The sequence below is a fragment of the Mobula hypostoma genome, chromosome 12, assembly GCF_963921235.1.
Source record: "Mobula hypostoma chromosome 12, sMobHyp1.1, whole genome shotgun sequence".
Classification (NCBI taxonomy): Eukaryota; Metazoa; Chordata; class Chondrichthyes; order Myliobatiformes; family Myliobatidae; genus Mobula; species Mobula hypostoma.
Window position 1 is genome coordinate 63,031,571 of NC_086108.1, and position 20,282 is coordinate 63,051,852.

Below are 20,282 nucleotides of genomic sequence, written 5' to 3' on the forward strand. Positions count from 1 at the left end.
CTACACAATGCTTAGAGTGAGTGAACAGATTTTAAATAATGCCAGCTGCATGTGTTTCTGTTCAAAAAGCAATGATTTTTTTGTCACTGACGGGTGGCAAGAAAAAGCAGTAAGACAATTAAGAACTGATTTGCTCACTTGTGGTTTCAAGCATCCAGGCTTGGAGATGCCGGAAATGTGCAGGAGTGAAAATGAAACAATTTCACTACCTAAACATGTTAGGACTATGAAGAGTTTGAAGGTGTCAAGACTCATCTTGAATGTTACAATGAAAATGAAGATTTGGAGGATCCGATCACGAAAGCATTGTATGAAGGCAGTCCATTATCTAAACTAGGTCTGTGCTGATTTGTTCAATCAATCAAAAGGACATGGCAGCATACACTGAATAAATTCCATCATCGATAACTATTAAGAACTAATACGCAATATTTTAGTACTGTAGTACTTCTGGTAGTGTTCTAATTTGTTCTGTATTTCATTTAAATACATTTTTTTTATTATGTTAATCAATAGTTTGGCTTTCTTATACCTTTTCAACTATTTCCATGAAACATTGGCTATTTGAGTCAATATGTACTGGTCTCAATGTATCAATTAATGGGAACCCACTGTATTTCGTTCTTGTGCATACTTGCATTTGCATACATGCCTTAAATGTGCCTCACTGACTTTAGAGTGTAAACATGGGCTCTTACATTTTTTTTCAATGTCAAATATAATCTCACTGTTAAAAAATCTCATATAATTTTATTCACAAAATTACAGCAGTGAAATGACCAGTTTTATTCTTGGCTTATAACTGAGCAATGTTACAGTTATAAATGGTTGATTTCAGAATGTTTTCTTTTCTTTTAGTGGGAAGAATGTCTATATGTACTTAAACTGTCACCTGGAGTCCATTAAAAAGTGCTCTGCTGTGGGCATGCTAACAGAAGATTTACATGTTTGGCCTGATTTCCATGGTAACAGATCTCCCTTAGCAGATCCTACCCTAAAGGGCATGGTAGGTACATTTCAGTGTTACAAAGAAGCCTTTTATAGCTTGGTTTGAAACAATGACAAAGTTTTCTGAAATTTTGTATAAAATGTGTTTCTAGCTGCCAATTTGATTGATTTTTGTTGATGTCATTTCTTTTTGTCAATGTGTGCTGACATATTTTACTTCATTAGCTGCCTTTTCCGATTTATTAAGCTTAAGGTTGCTGTCTGTTTCATTATTGTTTTCTGCTAATCCAGAATATCTGAGTTTTTTTTTAACTTTCAATGTAGTTTTTTTTTCTGAACAGCAAAGTGGGAGAGTAATAGTTGCCTTTTTCCTTACAGCATTGAAAATGTAAGTTTTCAGAGAACAATGGGCATGGCAGGAATGTGATTAGATTTTTTGGTATTTGTCTTATTTATTTAATATTGCTGCCAAAGGCCCTCTCATGTTTATTGAGAAAGGCAAGGATGCACATGCTTGAACCATCTGTTGAATCATAGCCTCCTAACAAATAGCTCGATTCTGGTAGCACAGGATTACTAAAACATAAAAACTTAAGAAATAGCAGTAGAAGTAGCCACATGGCCTCTTGAGCCATTCTCTATTCCTGTGGTCCCCAACCTCCAGGCCGCAGACTGATACTGGGCTGCGAAGCATGCAGTGGTAGCCGGGACGCTGGGTCGCCCATCGCCTCTGATCTGGGCCGACATTTACGTGCTGGGTGGCACCTAATTAATTAGCTTGTTTATTTCGGCCTTTTTCTTAAAGATGTGCTGGGTGCCTCCCGGCCACCACTGCACCCCTGCATGCTTCGCGGCCCAGTATTGGTCCGCGGCCTGGAGGTTGGGGACCACTGCTCTATTCAATAAAATCAGAGCTAGTCTAACTTTATTACTTTCTATGGATGTTGCCTGGATTGGGGAGCATGCCTTATGAAAACAGGTTGAGTGAACTTGTCTTTTTCTCCTTGGAGCGACAGAGGATGAGAAGTGACCTGGTGTATAAGATGATGAGAGGCATTGATTGTGTGGATAGTCAGAGGCTTTTTCCCAGGGCTGAAATGGTTGCCGCAAGAGGACACAGGTTTAAGGCGCTGGAAAGTAGGTACAGAGGAGATATCTGGGGTAAGGTTTTTACGCAGAGTGGTGAGTGCATGGAATGGGCTGCTGGCAACAGTGGTGGAGGTGGATGCAACAGGGTCTTTTAGGAGACTTTTGGATAGGTACATGGAGCTTAGAAAAGTAAAGGGCTATAGGTAATCCTAGTAATTTCTAAGGTAGGGACATGTTTGGCACAACTTTGTGGGCTGAAGGGCCTGTATTGTGCTGTAGGTTTTCTATGAAAGGACACCATGGACAAAAGCATGTCTCTCTTGTCCTTGATATATTCAGTGATTCTGTATTTAGAGATATCTGGAGTAGATAATTTCAAAGATTCATGATCCTCTGCTTAAAATGAAATTCTGTTCATCTAGATCTTAATTGAGCAACCAATACCCTTTGACTAAACTATGCCTTTCATTTCTAGGTTCCTGCATCCAAGGAGATATCCCATCAGAATCTTATGTTTTAATAAGATCACCTCTCATTCTTAAATTTGCAGCTGAATATTGGTCTCACCTGGTAGCTGTAGTGCAATTGCTCAAGTTGAGTAACATGTTCTCCTAAGGAGTTTCTATTTGATGGGGCCTCAGATGGCTGTAGAGGTCAGTCTGGGATCCACATATTCTAGTGCAATGTGGACACATGTAAGTGATGGCTGTGGTTAGTGGTTGGGTCATTTGGTTCTTCATTCTCTCCTTCTGCAGCTGCTCCTTTTTCTCTGCAGCGTAGCAGATGTTGCTGTCGTGTAGCGCAGCTCCCTCTCAAAGAGATTTCCTCCAGGTGCAATATCTTCCCAGTGTTTGGACTTAATGTTGTATTTCTTCAGGCTGATTTGGATGTTACTTTGAAGCTTTTCCTTTGCCCACCAGGGGCTTACTGACCTTCCTTCAACTGGGAGTAAAGGCTCTGTTTAGGGAGACGTGAGTTAAGCATCAGGATGGCATGACCTATCCACTAGAGTTGGTGCTGTTTTATCGTGCTGGAGATATGGTTCATGTTGGCCTCCTGTAGTACACTGGTGTTAGTCCTTTTGTCCTTCCAGCTGATCCTCAAAACCTTTTGTAAGTTTCTTTGGTAGTATTATTCTAGGGCTTTCAGGTGCCTACTGCTGGTGGTCCATGATTCAGTTCCATATAATAATGTAGGAAGGACAACTGCTTATTGACTAAAGTTTTGTTTGGACCTGTAAGTTGCCACCTTCAAAGACTCATTTTCTTAGTCTTGCGGAGACTCCACTAGACCTACTCAGATGGTGGTTGATCTCTGGGTCATTGTCTATCTGCTTTTGAGGAGAGAATGCTGCCAAGTTAGGGAAGGTGGTCTACATTTTCAAGGGCAATATCATCAACTTTTATGGAGGGATGGATAAATGGCTGGTTGGGCAGTGGCTGAGATAGGACCTGTGTCATTTTCATATTTGAAACAAGACTCAAGGCTCTATATTGCTTGGCAAAGATGTTCAGGATACATTGGATGTCTCCTTCAGAGCATGTTGCAATGGTGTTGTCATCTGCTTCATAATAGTGGTGGTGCTGACCTTGTTTTTGGCCTTGAGCTGGTTGAGGTTGAAATGCCTCTTGTGCGTTCTATACACGATTGAGACTCCGTGTGGTAGGTCTTGGCCAGTGAAGTGAAGGATAGCAGCAATAAAGATGGCAAATAGGATGGGTGCAGTGATACAGCCCTGTTTGACTCCTGTCTTCACAATGAAGGGTTCTGATTCAGTGCCACTATTTGTTTTTGTAATTTATTTTTTATTGAGTTTCATCATCAAACAAACATTTCCATAAGATGTATTTCTGATACTGTACATATATATCATATAATCACATTTGTCACAAATCTCCACATAATATTTATCTGAGGTATACACTTATAGAAAGAAGAGGAAAGAAAGAACAATTGAAACAATTGTACACTGTACACTATGTACAGTGTAGGGAGTGATTTTTTTTTACAACATATTCATTGATTGTGAGAATAAAATCAGGCCTATGAGATGTTATGTAGTTAAACCATTTTTTTCCAGTATGAATAAAATTGTTCCAACTTATGATTAACAGATGTTGTTATCTTCTCCATTTTGTAAATGTCAATTGTAATTTCCATCCATACATTTAAAGTTGGGCTCTCCTGAGATAACCATTTCCTGGGAAGGGTCTTTTTACCAGCCACCAGCAGTACATTCATTAAATATTTATATTTATCTCTTTTCAACCATTCTTGAGGTATATACCCAAAATAATATAGTCTTACTCTCTAAGTGTATTTATCTGTTAGTATATCATTGAAATTTGCAGAATATAACTTAATCGATCTACTCCCTGAGCCATTAAGAACCAAGAAATGTGAATAATAAAAAAAATGGTAAGGAAGGTGTGATTCCAAGGCTGGGGTCTTTAGATGACCCTGGGTTGGGCTAGAAGAAAAATCTAGCTGTGGGGGATAGTCCCTCCTACCTGTGGGTTGAGTGCCCCAGCTGCAGTACCTATAAAAGTAAGTAAAAAAAACTATAGCCATTACACAGAAGTGATTTCCCTGTGTATTCCTCCCATGTATATATTCTCATTTAGGTGGGGAAAAAGTAATGAATAAATGATTTTTTTAAAAATTGTGTAATATAAAATCCACATTATAACACGTGTTTCTTGAGATAGGTATATCACCGTCTATTTTTGCTTCCGTTTAGTTTAACAGCACTTTTAAGGTTAGCCAAACCTTATTCAGTGCCACTATTTCTGAGTACTGTCACTGACATGCCATCATTCAGTAGCTGCAGTATTCATAAGTTCTTGTCAGGACAGCCATATCTTAATAGTACACGCCAGAAAGCTTGATTATCTACTGTACTGAGTGCCTTTGTCAAATCTATGAAAGCCAAGTACAAGGGTTGACTTTGTTCACACCATTTTTCCTGTCATTGGCTTTGGCATGCTGTGAAGGTCATGTCTGTGGTACCGCTAGTTGGACCCTGATCGCGATCTGCCAAGGACCGTCTGGTGGCTGCCCATGATTCAGGCTCCCCAGTCTGCTTACCCTACCTGAGGAAGAGGCTGGAAAAGAAGCCCTAAAAATAACCTTCCTCAAAACCTCCTGACTGGATTACTGCATCCAGAGGGATCACCATATGTGGTCAGACAAAAAAGAAACATGACTTTTGGAGCCTGGAATATATGGACTAGGATAGATAGTGCAACCTGTGATCAACCATAAAGGAAAACCGTGATCATTGCCAGAGAACTGAGGAGATTAACTTAGCTACTCTTTCTGAAACCCATCTGGCATACAAAGGGCAACTGAGGGAGAAGAGGGTGCTTACACCTTCTTAGGGAAAGCAGATCAGCCCAGGATCCATGGTGTTAGGCCTCACCTAATTAGCCACCTCAATAAGTAATCCTTTATTCCCAGGAGTCAACTGATGAACTTTGAGCTTCCTCCAAAGTAAATAAAAGAAAGCCTAAACTGTAGACAGGCTTCCCAGTATCATCTCATCAATGTGAAAATGCTCTTCTAGATGTATTCTCCACCAACTTTGCAATGAAGGCCAACGTTCCAGATTCTTTTCAAATTATTTGCTGTACTGAATGTTAGCCTTCTGTGTTTTGTGTGCAAGTAAACTCAGATACTCTCTCTTCTTTCAGTTAGTCCTGACGAAGGGTCTCGGCCCGAAAAGTCGACTGTATCCCTTCCTATAGATGCTGCCTGGCCTGTTGCGTCCACCAGCAGTTTTTGTGTGTGTTGCTCAGATCCTTTTGCACTGCATTCTGATTTTCTGTTCTTCCCACCAAACTGGATGATCTCTCACTTCTCCCCGTTATATTCCCTCTAGCAAATTTTACCTCTATGCCTACCCTTTTGCATCTTTATTGCATCCTTCTTGAATTCCTATCAGTAAATCTGACTACATGTTCAGCCCTTTAAACGATGTCATTGGTATAAATTGTAAATAGCTGAGGCTCCATCACTGATCTTTCAGGCACCATATTAGTAAAGTTTGCTGTCTGAAAATACTTCATTTGTTTCAACTCTTTTTTCTTGATTAGCTAGTTCATCTGTGTTAATACATTACTCCCAATGCCATTTTATTTTATGTGGCAAATCAATATATGTTACTCAGTGCTTCAAATGCACTGAATCAGAATCAGGTTTACTGCCACTAGATATGTCGTGAAATTTGTTGTTTTGCAGCAGCAGTACACTGCAATACTAAAAACTATAATAATAAAAAACTATAAATTACAATAAGTATATATAAAAAAGAAAATTGCATTAAAGAAGTAGTATAAAAAAGAAGAAAGTTGAGGTCGTGTTCATGGGTTTATTGTCTACTCAGAAATCTGATGGCGGAGGGGAAGAAGCTATTCCCGGAACATTGAGTGTGTGTCTTCAGACTCCTGTATCTCCTCCTTGATGAGAAGAGGGCATGTCCTGTGTGATGGGGATTCTTAAGGATGGGTGCTGCCTTTTTGAGGCATCGCTTTTAAAGGTGTCCTGGACGCTGGTAGGCTTGTGCCCATGGTGGAATTGGCTGAGTTTACAACTTTCGGCAGCTTTTTCTGATCCTGTGCAGTGTCCTTACCCTCCCCCCCCCCCCCCACATATATCAGACAGTGATGCAACCAGTTAGAATGCTCTCCATGGTACATCTGTAGAAATTTTTGAGCGTATTTGGTGACATTCCAATTCTCCTCAAGTGCCTAATAAAATATAGCTGTTGTTGTTCCTTCTTTGTAATTGCATCAATATGTTGGGGCTAAGATAGATCTTCAGAGATGCTGACATCCAGGAACTTGAAAACTGTTCACCCTTTCCTCTTATGATTTCTTGATGAGGACTGGTGTGTCCCCTCATCTTCCCCTTCCTGCAGTCCACAATCAGTTCCTTGGTTTTACTGATGTTGGGTACAAGATTGTTGTTGTGACACCATTCAACCAGCTGATCTATCTCTCTCCTGTATGCTTTGTCATCACCACCTACAATTCTGCCAACAATAGCTGTGTTGTCGGCAAATTTATGGGTGGAATTTGTGCGGTGCCTAGCCACACAGTCGTGGGTGTAGACAGAGTAGAGCAGTGGGCTAAGCATGCATCCTGTTGATTGTCAGCAAGGAGGAGTTGTTATTTTCAATTCACACAGAGTGTTGTCTCCCAGTGAGGAAATCAAGGATCCAGGTGCAGAGGGGTGTACAGGTACCCAGGTTTTGGAGCTTGTTGATTAGAACTGAGGGTAGGATTGTGTTGAATGCTGAGCTGTAGACAATAAACAGCAGGCGGACATAGGTATTCCAAGTGATCTAAGGCCAAGTGGAGAGCCAGTGAGATTGCATTCACAGTAGACCTATTGTGGTGATAGGCAAATTGGAGTGGGTTCAGTTACTTGCTTAGACAGGAGTTGGTTCAAGCCATGACCAACCTCTCAAAGCACTTCATCACAGGAGAGATGGATCAGTGAGGCAGCTCACCATGCACATCTTGGGGACCGGTTTTCAGGGCCCTACCCGGTACACTATCAGGTGCGAGGGTTCACCTTCTGCTGTCGGCCTCTGAGACAGAAATCACAGGGTTACCAGATGCTGCAGGGATTCGCACAAGTGTAGTTTTATTTTCCCTTTCAAGGCATACGTAAAATGCATTGAGCTCATCTGGGTGTGAAGCCATTCATGATGTTAGATTTCACTTTGTACTAAGTAATGACCTGCAAACATTGCCAGAACTGACCTGCATCCAATTCCGTCTCTAACCTCAATCAGAATTGATTGCTTTGCCCTTAAAATAACCTTCCGTAGGTCATACCTGGACTTCTTGTACAGTTCTGGATTATTGGTCTTGAATGCCATAGATCTAGCCCTCAGCAGACTACAAATCTCCTGGTTTATCCATGGCATTTGATTTGGTAATGCCTGGCATGTTCTCAAAGGCACACATTCACCCACACAGGTCTTGATGAAGTCGGTGACAACTGTGGTGTATTCATTCAGACTTAGAGGTCGGTCCTTGAATATTGTCATCCACTGACTCAAAACAGCCCTATAAATGGTCTTCTGCCTCCCTTGACCATAGCTTCTTGGCCCTCACCTATATACCTCCAGATGATTGGACTTTCCAAAGTGCGGGCATGGGATGGCACAGTAAATGTTCTTGATGGTGATATAACAGTAGCCAAGTGTGGCATCTCTGATTCCACAGGTCCAAAGTACAAAGTAAAATTTACTAACAGAGTACATACAATATATATCATCACATGCAACCCAGAGATTTTTTTCCTATGGGCATACTTAACAAATCTATAGAACAGTACAGGTGTCCCCTGCTTTTTGAACGTTTGCTTGATGAAACCTCACTGTTACGAAAGATCTACATTAGTTACCTGTTTTCACTAACAGAAGGTGTTTTCACTGTTACGAAAAAAGGCAGCGCGCAAAAAAAAAGCGCGCGATAAAAGGCAGCGTGCGCCCCGAGCAGTCAAGCTCTTCCCCCAGAACTGCATTCTCGCCGGCATTGCTTAAACACGTGCCTGTGAGTATCCGTTTGCAAGATGAGTTCTAAGGTATCGGAAAAGCCTAAAAGAGCTCATAAGGGCGTTACAGTTAGTGTAAAACTAGACGTAATTAAGCGTTTCGATTGTGATGAACGAAGTAAGGACAAAGTGAGTTTGGCTTGTGGAAGTTGACGAAGATGATGTTGAAGAGGTTTTGGCATCCCATGACCAAGAACTGATAGATGAAGAGCTGATGCAATTGGAAGAGGAAAGGATAACAATCGAAACCGAATACAGTAGCGAACAGACCGAAAGTGAAGTCATCCAGGAACTGAACATGAAGCAACTGCGTGAGATTTTCGCTGCAATGATAAAGTACGACTTTAATTTTGAAAGGGTACATCGGTTTAGGGCATATTTGCAAGATGGTTTGAGTGCTTACAAAGAACTGTATGATAGAAAACTGCGCAAGGCTAAGCAGTAAAGGAAGCCTTCCAATCAGCCACAGCAGACGACGAATCTCGACCTTCGACATCAAGGCAGACAGACATAGAAGAAGATGACCTGCCTCCCTGATGGAAACAGACGACAATGAGATGACACCCCAGTGTTCCACCAGCCCAACCCCTGGGCTGCAGACCGATACATTGCCGCGGAGAATGCAGCGGCAGCCGGGTTGTGGAGAATGCAGTGGTAGCCGGGGCATACCCAGCACATCGTTAAGAAAAAAACGGAAATAAACAAGCTAATTAATTAGGTGCCATCCGGCATGTAAATGTCGGCCCAGATCAGAGGCGATTGCTGATTGAGTCGCCTCTGATCTGGGTCAACATTTAGGTGCCAGGCGGCACCTAATTAATTAGCTTGTTTATTTCGGCTTTTTCCTTAAAGATGTGCTGGGTGCGTCCCAGCCACCGCTGTACCGCTGCATGCTTCGCGGATCGGTATCGGTTCGCTACCCGGAGGGTGGGAGCCATTGCATCGCCCCAACCTCCGATGACTCAGCCTAACACACCGTCATCAGTGTGCTCGGCGCTGTCTTCCTGATTCCCGTAAGTGATACTACACCGTACATATATTATTTCTACTTTATATAGGCTGTGTATTTTTATGTGTTATTTGGTAGATTTGGCAGCTTCATAGCTTAAGGGTTACTGGAGAGTGTTTTTGCCGAGAGCGCTTGCGTGAGACTTTCGCTACGGAGAGCAGTGCAGCAATGATTGTAGAGAAGTATTTCTACTTTATATAGGCTGTGTATTTATCATATCTTTCCTGCTTTTACTATATGTTACTGTTATTTTAGGTTTTATGTGTTATTTGGCATGACTTGGTAGGTTATTTTTGGGTCTGCGAACGCTCACAAATTTTTCCCATATAAATAAATGGTAATTGCTTCTTTGTTTTACGACATTTCGGCTTGTGAACCATTTCATAGAAACGCTCTACCTTCGGATGGCGGGGGAAACCTGTAACTGTAAACAGGATCTGTAAACTGCGAGCACCAGGAACTGTAAACAAAACAAACTGTGCAAATGCAGATATAAATAAATAGCAATAAATAATGAACATGAAATAACAACATAAAAGAGTCCTTAAATGAGTGTTGTTATCCCCTTTTGTTCAACCGCCTGATAGCTGAGGGGTAGTAACTGTTGCTCATTATCAGACCCTCAAAATGGGTTGCAGGAGGAAAAGGGCTGCAGTTTGGTCAACGGTTGCCACCGATACGAGCCTATATGGATGATATAACAATACTAAAGGCAACTGTCCCCTGCACCAAGAGACTTCTGGAAAAGCTTCATCAAAACACCACATGGGCGAGGATGAAGATCAAGTCCAGCAAGTGCAGAACCATCTCCATTGTCAAAGGTCAAGTCACGGATGAAAGATTTCAGATTGACGGGACACCTGTCCCAACTGCTTCAGAAATGCCAGTGAAGAGCTTGGGCCGATGGTACGATGCTAAGCTCAAGGACACTGAGCAGTTTAAACAACTAAAAAAGGATACCATCATGTATATAGCTTGCAACAAGACCTTACTGCCAGGAAAACTCAAGCTGTAGTGCTTCCAGTTCGGCATACTCCCAAGACTCATGTGGCCTTTAACAGTGAATGAAATCCCCATCAGCAAGGTTGAAAAGCTTGACAGAATGATCAGCACACATGTAAATCAGAGGCTTGGACTTCCATGATGCTTAAGTCCTGTTGGACTGTACGGGAACGGCAAATTGGAATTACCAATTGCAAGTCTTGTGGAAGAATTCAAATGCACCAATGCAAAATTGGTCATGACCCTCACTGAATCTGAAGATACTGTTATTTGAACAGCGCCCCCCCCCCCCCCGCGTGGCAACGGGGAGAAAGTGAACCCCATCTGAAGCTGTTCAGAGTGCTAAGTCTGCTCTTCGCTTCAGGGATGTGGTTGGCCAAGTCCAACATGGGAGAGCCGGGCTTGGGCTCGTCCCAAAAGCTCCTCAGTGGCACAAGGCAACATCAGTGCAGAAGAGATGGCTCCTGGTGGAGGAGTTGAGAAGACAGGAGGAGGCAGAGTGAAACGCCAGGGCTCTCTCAATGGCCAAGCAGGGCCAATGGACTAATTGGGAGAGCCTGGAAAAGAGGAAACTTAGCTGGCGTGACATCCGGGAGATGGAGGGATCTCGACTAAGTTTTGTCATCAGAGCCACTTATGACCTCCTACCCACACCCCAGAACCTGAACCAGTGGTGGGGAGAAGACCCCGCTTGCTTCCATTGTCAAACACCTGGATCACTAAGGCACATTTTAACAGGATGCACCACGAACCTCACCCAGGGACGGTACACTTGACGGCATAACCAAGTTCTCAAACAGCTGGCATCAATCTTGGAACAGAGACGAATCATCACAAATGCTCTCCCACAAACATCGGCAGGAAATGTCCACATTACACGATTTGTACCAGCAGGCCAACCTCCAGAGCACCATATAACATCAAAAGATGTAAGCATTCTGCAGGTTGCTCTGGATTGGAAAATGGACGTGGACTTGGAAAAAAAGCTTGTGTTTGTCCCAGACATTGCGGCTACAACACTCCAGCCAGACATGGTCCTGTGGTCCATAACAGCCAAGCTGGCATATGTTGTGGAACTAGCAGTACCATGGGAAGATGGTGTCAAAGAAGCTTATAAGAGGGAAAAGACCAAGTACTCTGAACTGGCAACTGAAGCTGCCCAGAACGGCTGGAAGACCAAGGTTTTCCCTGTAGAAGTGGGATGCAGGGGATTCGTTGCTACATCTACGACCAGTCTATTGAAGAAGATGGAGGTGAGGGGTTATAAGCAATCAAGTCCTTGTCAAATGCAGCAGGAGAAAGCAGCAATTGGATTTGTATTAAAAGGAAAGACAACAACTGGGCTGCAAGATGAAGACAGGAGGGTATAGAACTGAGGAGGGGTGTATCTGGGACGCCAGGTAGCACCGTTGAGCTCTCTGGAGACGTCGTGGGCTTATCAACGAAATGTCTAAGAAGGAGGGTGCCCACCTGATGACCCCGATGACGTACCTACCCTCCCTCCTCGTCACCACTCCACGCCCACTGTCAACATCGAGAGTGCTGACTTACCATAGGGATTGAAATATCAAGTCCTAGTAGCTCTATTATTGAACTGGTGGTGTGAGTCCTGAGCCACTTGTGCCTTCTACTTGATGGCAGCAGTGAGAAAAGAGCATTTCCTGGGTTATGAAGATCTTTGATGATGGATGCTGCTTTTTTACAGCGACGTTTCATGTGGATGTGTTCCATGGTTTTGGGGGCTTTACCCGTGGTGAGCTGGGCTGAGTCCACTACCTTTTATAGGATTTTCTGCTCAAAGGCATTGGTGTTCCCATACCGGGCCATAATGCAGCCAGTCAGCACACTTTACACCACATCTACAGAAGTTTGCCAAGTTTTTTGATGACATGCCATATCTCAGCAGAGTCCTGAGGAAGAAGAGGCGCTGTCATGCTTTCTTCATAATTACATTTATATGATGGGTCCAGGACAGTGACACCCGGGAATTTAAAGTTACTGACCCTCTCCACCTCTGATCTTCCAATGTTTACTAGCTCATGAACCTCTGATTTCCCTCTCCTGAAGTCTACTATCAGTTCTTTGGTCTTATTGACATTGAATGAGAGGTTGTTGATATTACACAACTCGGCTAAATTTTCAGTCTCTCTCCTGTATGTTGATACAGCCCACCTTTGATACAACCCACAACAGTGGTGTCATCAACAAACTTGCACATGGTGTTGAAGCTGTACTTAGCCACACAGTTATAGGTAGAGCAGAGTTCTAAGGAAACATCCCTGTGGTGGTGCTGTGCTGGTGGAGGTTGTGGAGGGGTATTTTTGCCGATCTGAACTGACTGGGGTCTACAAGTGAGGAAATCCAGGATCCAATTGCAGAAGGGAGTATTGAGGCCCAGGTCTTGAGAGTTTACTGATTAGTTTTGAGGGGATGAAGCTGTAATCAATAAAGAACATCCTGATGTATGCACCTTTGCTGTCCAGATGTTCTAGGGTTGTATGAAGAGTGAAGAGCTGACAGGAGTGCATCTGTTGTAGACGTGTTGTTTTCAGTAGGCAAATTGGAGTGGATTCAAGTCGCCACTCAGACAGGAACTGATATGGTTCAACATCAGTCTCTCAAAACACTTTATCACTGTGATGTAAGTGCCACTGGGCAATAGTCATTTAGACAATTTACCACACTCTTCTTGGGCACCGATATATTGGTGGTAGTTGTTCAGAGACTTCTTCAAGCTGGCCTGATGAAAATCTCGCGCAATAATAGGGAAGGCATCATCTTACACAGCTTTGTGCCTGCTTGTTATATTGCTCAGCTCCTCCAGAGCTTACCTGGCATTGGCCTGAGATGGATGATAGCTGATAAAATGATGATATTTGGTTACTGGATGTTCCAAGTCGGATGAACAGGACTGAGGTGGAACCACGATGAGTTCATCCTAAAGCATACTCTGCCTCCTCTGTCTTTAAAAGACTGTGTTGTCTTGTCCTTGCAGAGAATGGTGAAACCATTGAGCTGCAGTGCTGCACCCAAAATGGAGGGCAATAGCTATGTTTCTGTGAAGCAAACAACACAGCAGTCCCTGATATCCTTCTGGTACAGCAATCTTGCTCTGGAAATCTTCAATTTTATTTTTCAGAGACTGTGCATTCACCAGCAGCATAGTTGGGAGTGGAAATCTAAGGTCTCTGGTACTTCAATTGTACCTGTAGACTGCCACAGTGTCCCCACTCACAGTTTTTTTAAAGGGGAACTGCACTCATGACCTATCAATTTTGATAGATTTTTTAAATGTTCTAAAACAATGCTGCTTACTGAACTACCTACAGCTATGAATGTGGATTTTACTGTATGGACTGGTTCTCCTTCATCCATCTTGCTCTTTGCATTCTCAAAGTATTTTTGCATCACAAAGCCCTGTTACTGCTGCTTGATTGTATGAAAATTTTCCAAGTATTCTGCCATTTCCTTCTCGATGGCCTGCTGATTTTCCCAATGACAGATGTCAGACTCGTTGACCAAAATCAGAAAAACGAAACCCCTTCCTGGTTACCAATGCTCGATTTAACCCCCCCCCCCCGCCATCATACAGGTTGAATTTAAGACCAGAAGATTAGAAGCGAATAAGCAAATTATCTATTTTAAAAGTGTGGTGGGGTGGTGCTACGTATCTACCAAAGGAGGTGTAAGGCACACCTTCCCTCTGCTAGCCTGCAGGTCAACCTTGGACAAGGTGTAAGCACCTGCTTAACCCCCCCCCCCACCCCAATCAGGGTCACATGAAGCCATGGGAGCATGTGGTGGATAGTCATGTGAGTAGCTGGTGCATATTACTAGTTTTGGGACCACTGATGCCAGGCAGACAGTCTGTGAATGGATAATGTAAAGACATTGCCCAGAAGAATGCAATGGCAAACCACTTCTGTAGAAAAACTTGCCAAGAGCAATCATTATTGTGGAAAGACCATGATCACCCATGTGTTATGACACAACACATAAGGAAAGAATATTTTAAATATTTGATATGGGCGGGGGTTTATTGTCAGCTCCCCCCTTCCATCTCAGTTGTGTCTCTATTGTGATTAGGTATTCATGTAATTCAATGGCAAGTTTCCCACAAATACAAGTTATAGTCAATCATGTTTGTCTTTTGATTGAGAGTGTTTCCAGCAGCGAAATCACCATAACTGCTGCTATTTGATGTATACAAAAATTTGTATTTACCAAAACAGATGAAATTCAGTAATATGACATCATTTGGGCAGTAGTATCAAAATCTAAACAGGCGTAACTTCAGCAAGGATAACAATATCCACGATTTGCTTCTAAAACACAGAATGCTAAGTTTTTTTAAAATCATTTATTCACATTAAACTTAAATGAGTTTCTTCCAGACAGAGATTTTTCTTACCTAATGAGTTGTGTTTAGTCTTGTGGAACAGGAAAGTAAATGCACTGTTCCAGAAATATCCCTGGAGGTTTCAAGATACCATTTTACAAAACTCGAATAATGCAACAATTTTGAAATTACATACCTGCTCACCAGGTGTGGTTTGCCATGCTCCATTTCAACTCACTGGGGTGTTGGTTCCCTGGTCCAAATTAACCCACCAAGGGTGGGATCAAACTGAAGAGACTGGGGAAGTGAAGGTTGGCTCACAAATAGAGAAAGCTTGTAGATATTGCGAGAGGGAGGATAGGCAGGTGATAGAGAAGGGACGTGCTCAGACCAAAGGTTTGAGATGAGTCTATTTTAACTCAAGGGATATTTTGAACAAAGCAGATGAGCTTAGAGCGTGGATCAGTACTTGGAGATATGATGTGGTGGCCATTACAGAGACTTGGATGGCTCAGGGACAGGAATGGTTACTTCAAGTGCGGAGATTTAGATGTTTCAGAAAGGACAGGGAGGGAGGCAAAAGAGGTGGGGGTGTGGCATTGTTGATCAGAGATAGAGTCACGGCTGCAGAAAAGGTGGGCACCGCGGTGGGATTGTCTACGGAGTCTTTGTGGATGGAGGTTAGGAACAGGAAGGGGTCAATAACTTTACTGGGTGTTTTGTGTAGGCCGCCCAATAGTAACAGGGATATCGAGGAGCAGACAAGAAAACAGATCCTAGAAAGGTGTAATAATAACAGAGTTGTCGTGATGGGAGATTTTAATTTCCCAAATATCGATTGACATCTCCCTAGAGCAAGGGATTTAGATGGGTAGAGTTTGTTAGGTGTGTTCAGGAAGGTTTCTTGACACAATATGTAGATAAGACTACAAGAGGAGAGGCTGTACTTGATGTGGTATTGGGAAATTAACCTGGTCAGGTATCAGATCTCTCAGTGGGAGAGCATTTTGGAGACAGTGATCATAATTCTACTTCCTTTACAACAACATTGGAGGGAGTTAGGAACAGACAAGTTAGAAAAACATTTAATTGGAGTAAGGGCAATTATGAGGCTATCAGGCAGGAAATTGGAATCTTAAATTGGAAACAGCTGTTCTCAGGGAAAAGTACGGAAGAAATGTGGCAAATGTTCAAGGGATATTTGTGTGGAGTTTTGCATAAGTATGTTCCAATGAGAGAGGGAAGTTATGGTACAGTACAGCAACTGCGGTGTACAAAGGCTGTAATAAATCTAGTCAAGAAGAAAAGAAAAGCATACAAAAAGTTCAGAGAGCTAGGTAATGTTAGAGATCTAGAAGATTATAAGGCTAATAGGAAGGAATTTAAGAAGGAAATTAGGAGAGCCAGAAGGGGCCATGAGAAGTCCTTGGCGGGCAGGATTAAAGAAAACCCCAAGGCATTCTACAAGTATGTGAAGAGCAAGAGGATAAGACGTGAAAGAATAGGACCTATTAAGTGTGACAGTGGGAAAGTATGTATGGAACCGGAGGAAATAGCAGAGGTACTTAATGAATTCTTTACTTCAGTATTCACTATGGAAAAGGATCTTCGTGATTGTAGTGATGACTTGCATCAGTCTGAAAAGCTTGAACATGTAGATACTAAGAACGAGGATGTGCTGGAGCTTTTGGAATGCATCAAATTGGATAAGTCGCTGGGACCGGATGAGATATACCCCAGGCTACTATGGGAGGCGAGGGAGGGGATTCCTGAGCCTCTGGCAATGATCTTTGCATCATCAATGGGGACGGGAGAAATTCCGGAGGATTGAAGGGTTGCAGATGTTGTTCCATTATTCAAGAAAGGGAGTAGAGATAGCCCAGGAAATTATAGACCAGTGAGTCTTACCTCAGTGGTTGGTAAGTTGATGGAGAAGATCCTGAGAGGCAGGATTTATGAACATTTGGAGAAGTATAATATGATGAAGAATAGTCAGCATGGCTTTGTCAAGGGCAGGTCGTGCCTTATGAGCCTGATTGAATTTTTTGATGATGTGACTAAACACATTGATGAAGGAAGAGCAGTAGATATAGTGTATGTGGATTTCAGCAAGGCATTTGATAAGGTACTCCATGCAAAGCTTATTGAGAAAGTAAGGAGGCATGGGATCCAAGGGGACATTGTTTTGTGAATCCAGTACTGGCTTGCCCACAGAAGGCAAAGAGTGGTTGTAGATGGGTCATATTTTGCAGGGATCTGTTCTGGGACCCTTACTCTTCATGATTTTTATAAATGACCTGGAGGAGGAAGTGGGGGGATGGGTTAGTAAATATGCTGATGACACAAAGGTTGGGGGTGTTGTGGATAGTGTGGAGGGCTGTCAGAGGTTACAGCGGGACATTGATAGGACGCAAAACTGGGTTGAGAAGTGGCAGATGGAGTTCAACCCATATAAGTGTGAAGTGGTTCATTTTGGTAGGTCAAATATGATGGCAGAATATAGTATTAATGATAAGACTTTTGGCAGTGTGGAGGATCATAGGGATCTTGGGGCCCGAGTCCATTGGACGCTCAAAGCAACTGCGCAGGTTGACTCTGTGGTTAGGAAGGTGTATGGTGTATTGGTCTTCATCAATCGTGGAATTGAATTTTGGAGCCAAGAGGTGACGTTGCAGCAAGATAGGACCCTGGGCAGACCCCACTTGGAGTACTGTGCTCAGTTCTGGTCGCCTCACTATTGGAAGGATGTGGAAGCCATAGAAAGTGTACAGAGGAGATTTACAAGGATGTTGCCTGGATTGGGGAGCATGCCTTATGAAAACAGGTTGAGTGAACGTGGCCTTTTCTCCTTGGAGCGACGGAGGATGAGAGGTGACCTGATAGAGGTGTGTAAGATGATGAGAGGCATTGATTATGTGGATAGTCAGAAGCTTTTTCCCAGAGCTGAAATGTTGCCGCAAGAGGGCACAGGTTTAAGGTGCTGGGAAGGAGGTACAGAGGAGATGTCAGGGGTAAGTTTTTAACTCCGAGAGTAGTGAATGCGTGGAATGAAGGTGGAGGCAGATATGGTAGGGTCTTTTAAGAGACTTTTGGATAGGTACATGGAGCTTAGAAAAATAGAGGGCTATAGGTAAGCCTAGTAATTTCTAAGGTAGGGTCATGTTCAGCACAACTTTATGGGCCAAAAGGCCTGTATTGTGCTGTAGTTTTTCTATGTTTGTATGTTTAAATATTAATGATTTGTTAAAGAATATAGGCATGATTGGGATGGTTGCAAATGACACCAAAATTGCTGATATGGTGGACAATAACAAAAGTTGCCTCAAGTTACAACAGGATTATGGATCAAATAGAAATATGGAAAGGGAATCCGCATAGGTAACTTCTTTTTGCACGTTAAGTCTGAATGTTTAAGTGTTTGTCTGTTCATGTATAGCATTTTGTAAACTTCTATTGTATTCTTTTCCTGTCAATGCTTGAAAGCAAATGAATCTCAGGGTAACGTATGTATCATACAGTATATATAATATATATATAATTACTTTAAACTTTGGTATGGAATTTAACTTGGAGAAGTGTGAAATGATGTAATCCAGGGTTATGAAACAAGTAGCTGGAGTGATGGTGGAGGCATTAGTAGTGATATTCCAAGACATTTTGGATTGTGGGATGGTTCTGGAAGACTGGAAAATCACAAATGTCACTCGACCTCCACATAGAAGGGAGGGAGGCAAAAGGTAGGAAGTTATAGGCCAGTTAGCCTGTCTTTAGTGGTTGGTATAAACTTACAGTCCATTTTTAAGGATGAGGTTTCAGGGTACTTGGTGGCATTTCAGGATACTTGATAAAATAAGCCAAAGTCAGCATGCTTAAGAGGAAATCTTACCTGACAAATCTGTTGGAATTATTTGAGGAAGTAACAGGCAGGATAGACACAGGAGGGGCAGTGGATGTTGTTTATCTGGATTTTCAGAAGGCCTTAGACAAGGCGCTGCACATTAGGCTGCTAAACAAGATAGGAACCCATAGTATTATAGTAAAGGTACTAGCATGGATAGAAAATTGACTGGTAGAAGGTGAAGAGTGGGAATAAGGGAGGCATTTTCTGGTTGGCTGCCGATGACTAGTGGTGTTCTGCAGGGGTCAATGTCGGGTCCGCTATTTTTCATATTATTTGTTAATGATCTGGATGATAGAATTCATGGATTTTTGGCCAGGTTAGTGGATGATACAGACAAGGTAGAGGGGCGTGTAGTGTTGAGGAAGCAGAGAATCTGCAGAAGGACTTGGACAGATTAGAAAAATGGGCAAAGAAGTGACAGATGAAACAGAATATAGGGAAATATGTGGTCATGCACTTCGGTCGAAGAAATAGAAGTGTAACTGCTTTCTAAATGGAGAGTGAATTCAGAAATCAGAGATGCAAGTGCCACTCATATCACTGGTGCAGGTTTCCTTAAAGGTTAACTTGCAGGTTGAGTCGTTATTAAAGAAGGCAAATACAATGTTAGCATTCATTTCAAGAGGTCTAGAATATCAAAATAAGAAGGTAATGCTAAGATTTTATCAGGCATTACTCAGATCACATATGGTATATTGTGGGCAATTTTGGGCCCCATATCTAAGGACAAATGTATTGGTATTGGAGAGGTTACAGAAAAAGATTTACAAGAATTATCCTAGGAATGAAAGGGTTAATGTTTGAAGAGTGTTTGATGGCTCTGGTATGTACTTGCTGAAGTTTAGAATAATGAAGGTGGATCTCATTGAAGCCTGCATTGCGTGAACATGGAGAAGACGTTTTCAATATTGCGAGAGTCTGGGACCTGGGGTCACAGACTCAGAATAGAGAGACATCCCTTTTGAAACCAGATGTGGAGGAATTTCTTGAGGCCAGAGGATGATAAATTTGTAAAATTCATTACCACAGATTGCTGTGGAGCCAAATGATTGGGTATATTTAAAATGGAGGTTGATAGGTTCTTGATTAGTAAGGGTATCAAAAGTTACAGAAGAAGGCAAGAGAGTGTTGATAGGGAAAATAAGTTAGCCACGATCAAATAGCAGAGCAGACTTGATGGATCAAATGGCCTAACTTTGCTCCTATGTCTTACTGTCATACGTTTCCCTTCTTCTGTTGGAGCACTGAGTATGAGAGGTGGGATGTCATGTTACTGTTGTACAAAACATTGGTGAGATGACAAATAGAGTATTGCACACAGTTCTGGTTACCACACTTCAGGGAGGATGTGATTAAATTAGAGAATATGCAAGAAAGGTTTACAGGAATGTAGTCATACTTTATTGATCCCTAGGGAAATTGGTTTT

The 20,282-nt window shown here is 42.4% G+C and overlaps 1 protein-coding gene across 16 annotated transcripts in view; it reads left to right on the forward strand.

Moving 5' to 3' along the window:
* Nucleotides 1-20,282, forward strand: part of fggy (FGGY carbohydrate kinase domain containing) — a 352,624-nt gene that overhangs the window by 243,954 nt on the left and 88,388 nt on the right. For all 16 annotated transcript variants that reach the window (XR_010019906.1, XR_010019908.1, XR_010019907.1 and 13 more), the window contains exon 11: nucleotides 859-1,006. Coding sequence is in view for 13 of the 16 variants with exons in the window: in XM_063064268.1 (XP_062920338.1) it covers nucleotides 859-1,006 (148 nt within the window). In the remaining 3 variants the exon portion in view is untranslated. The remainder of the gene's footprint in view (nucleotides 1-858; nucleotides 1,007-20,282) is intronic.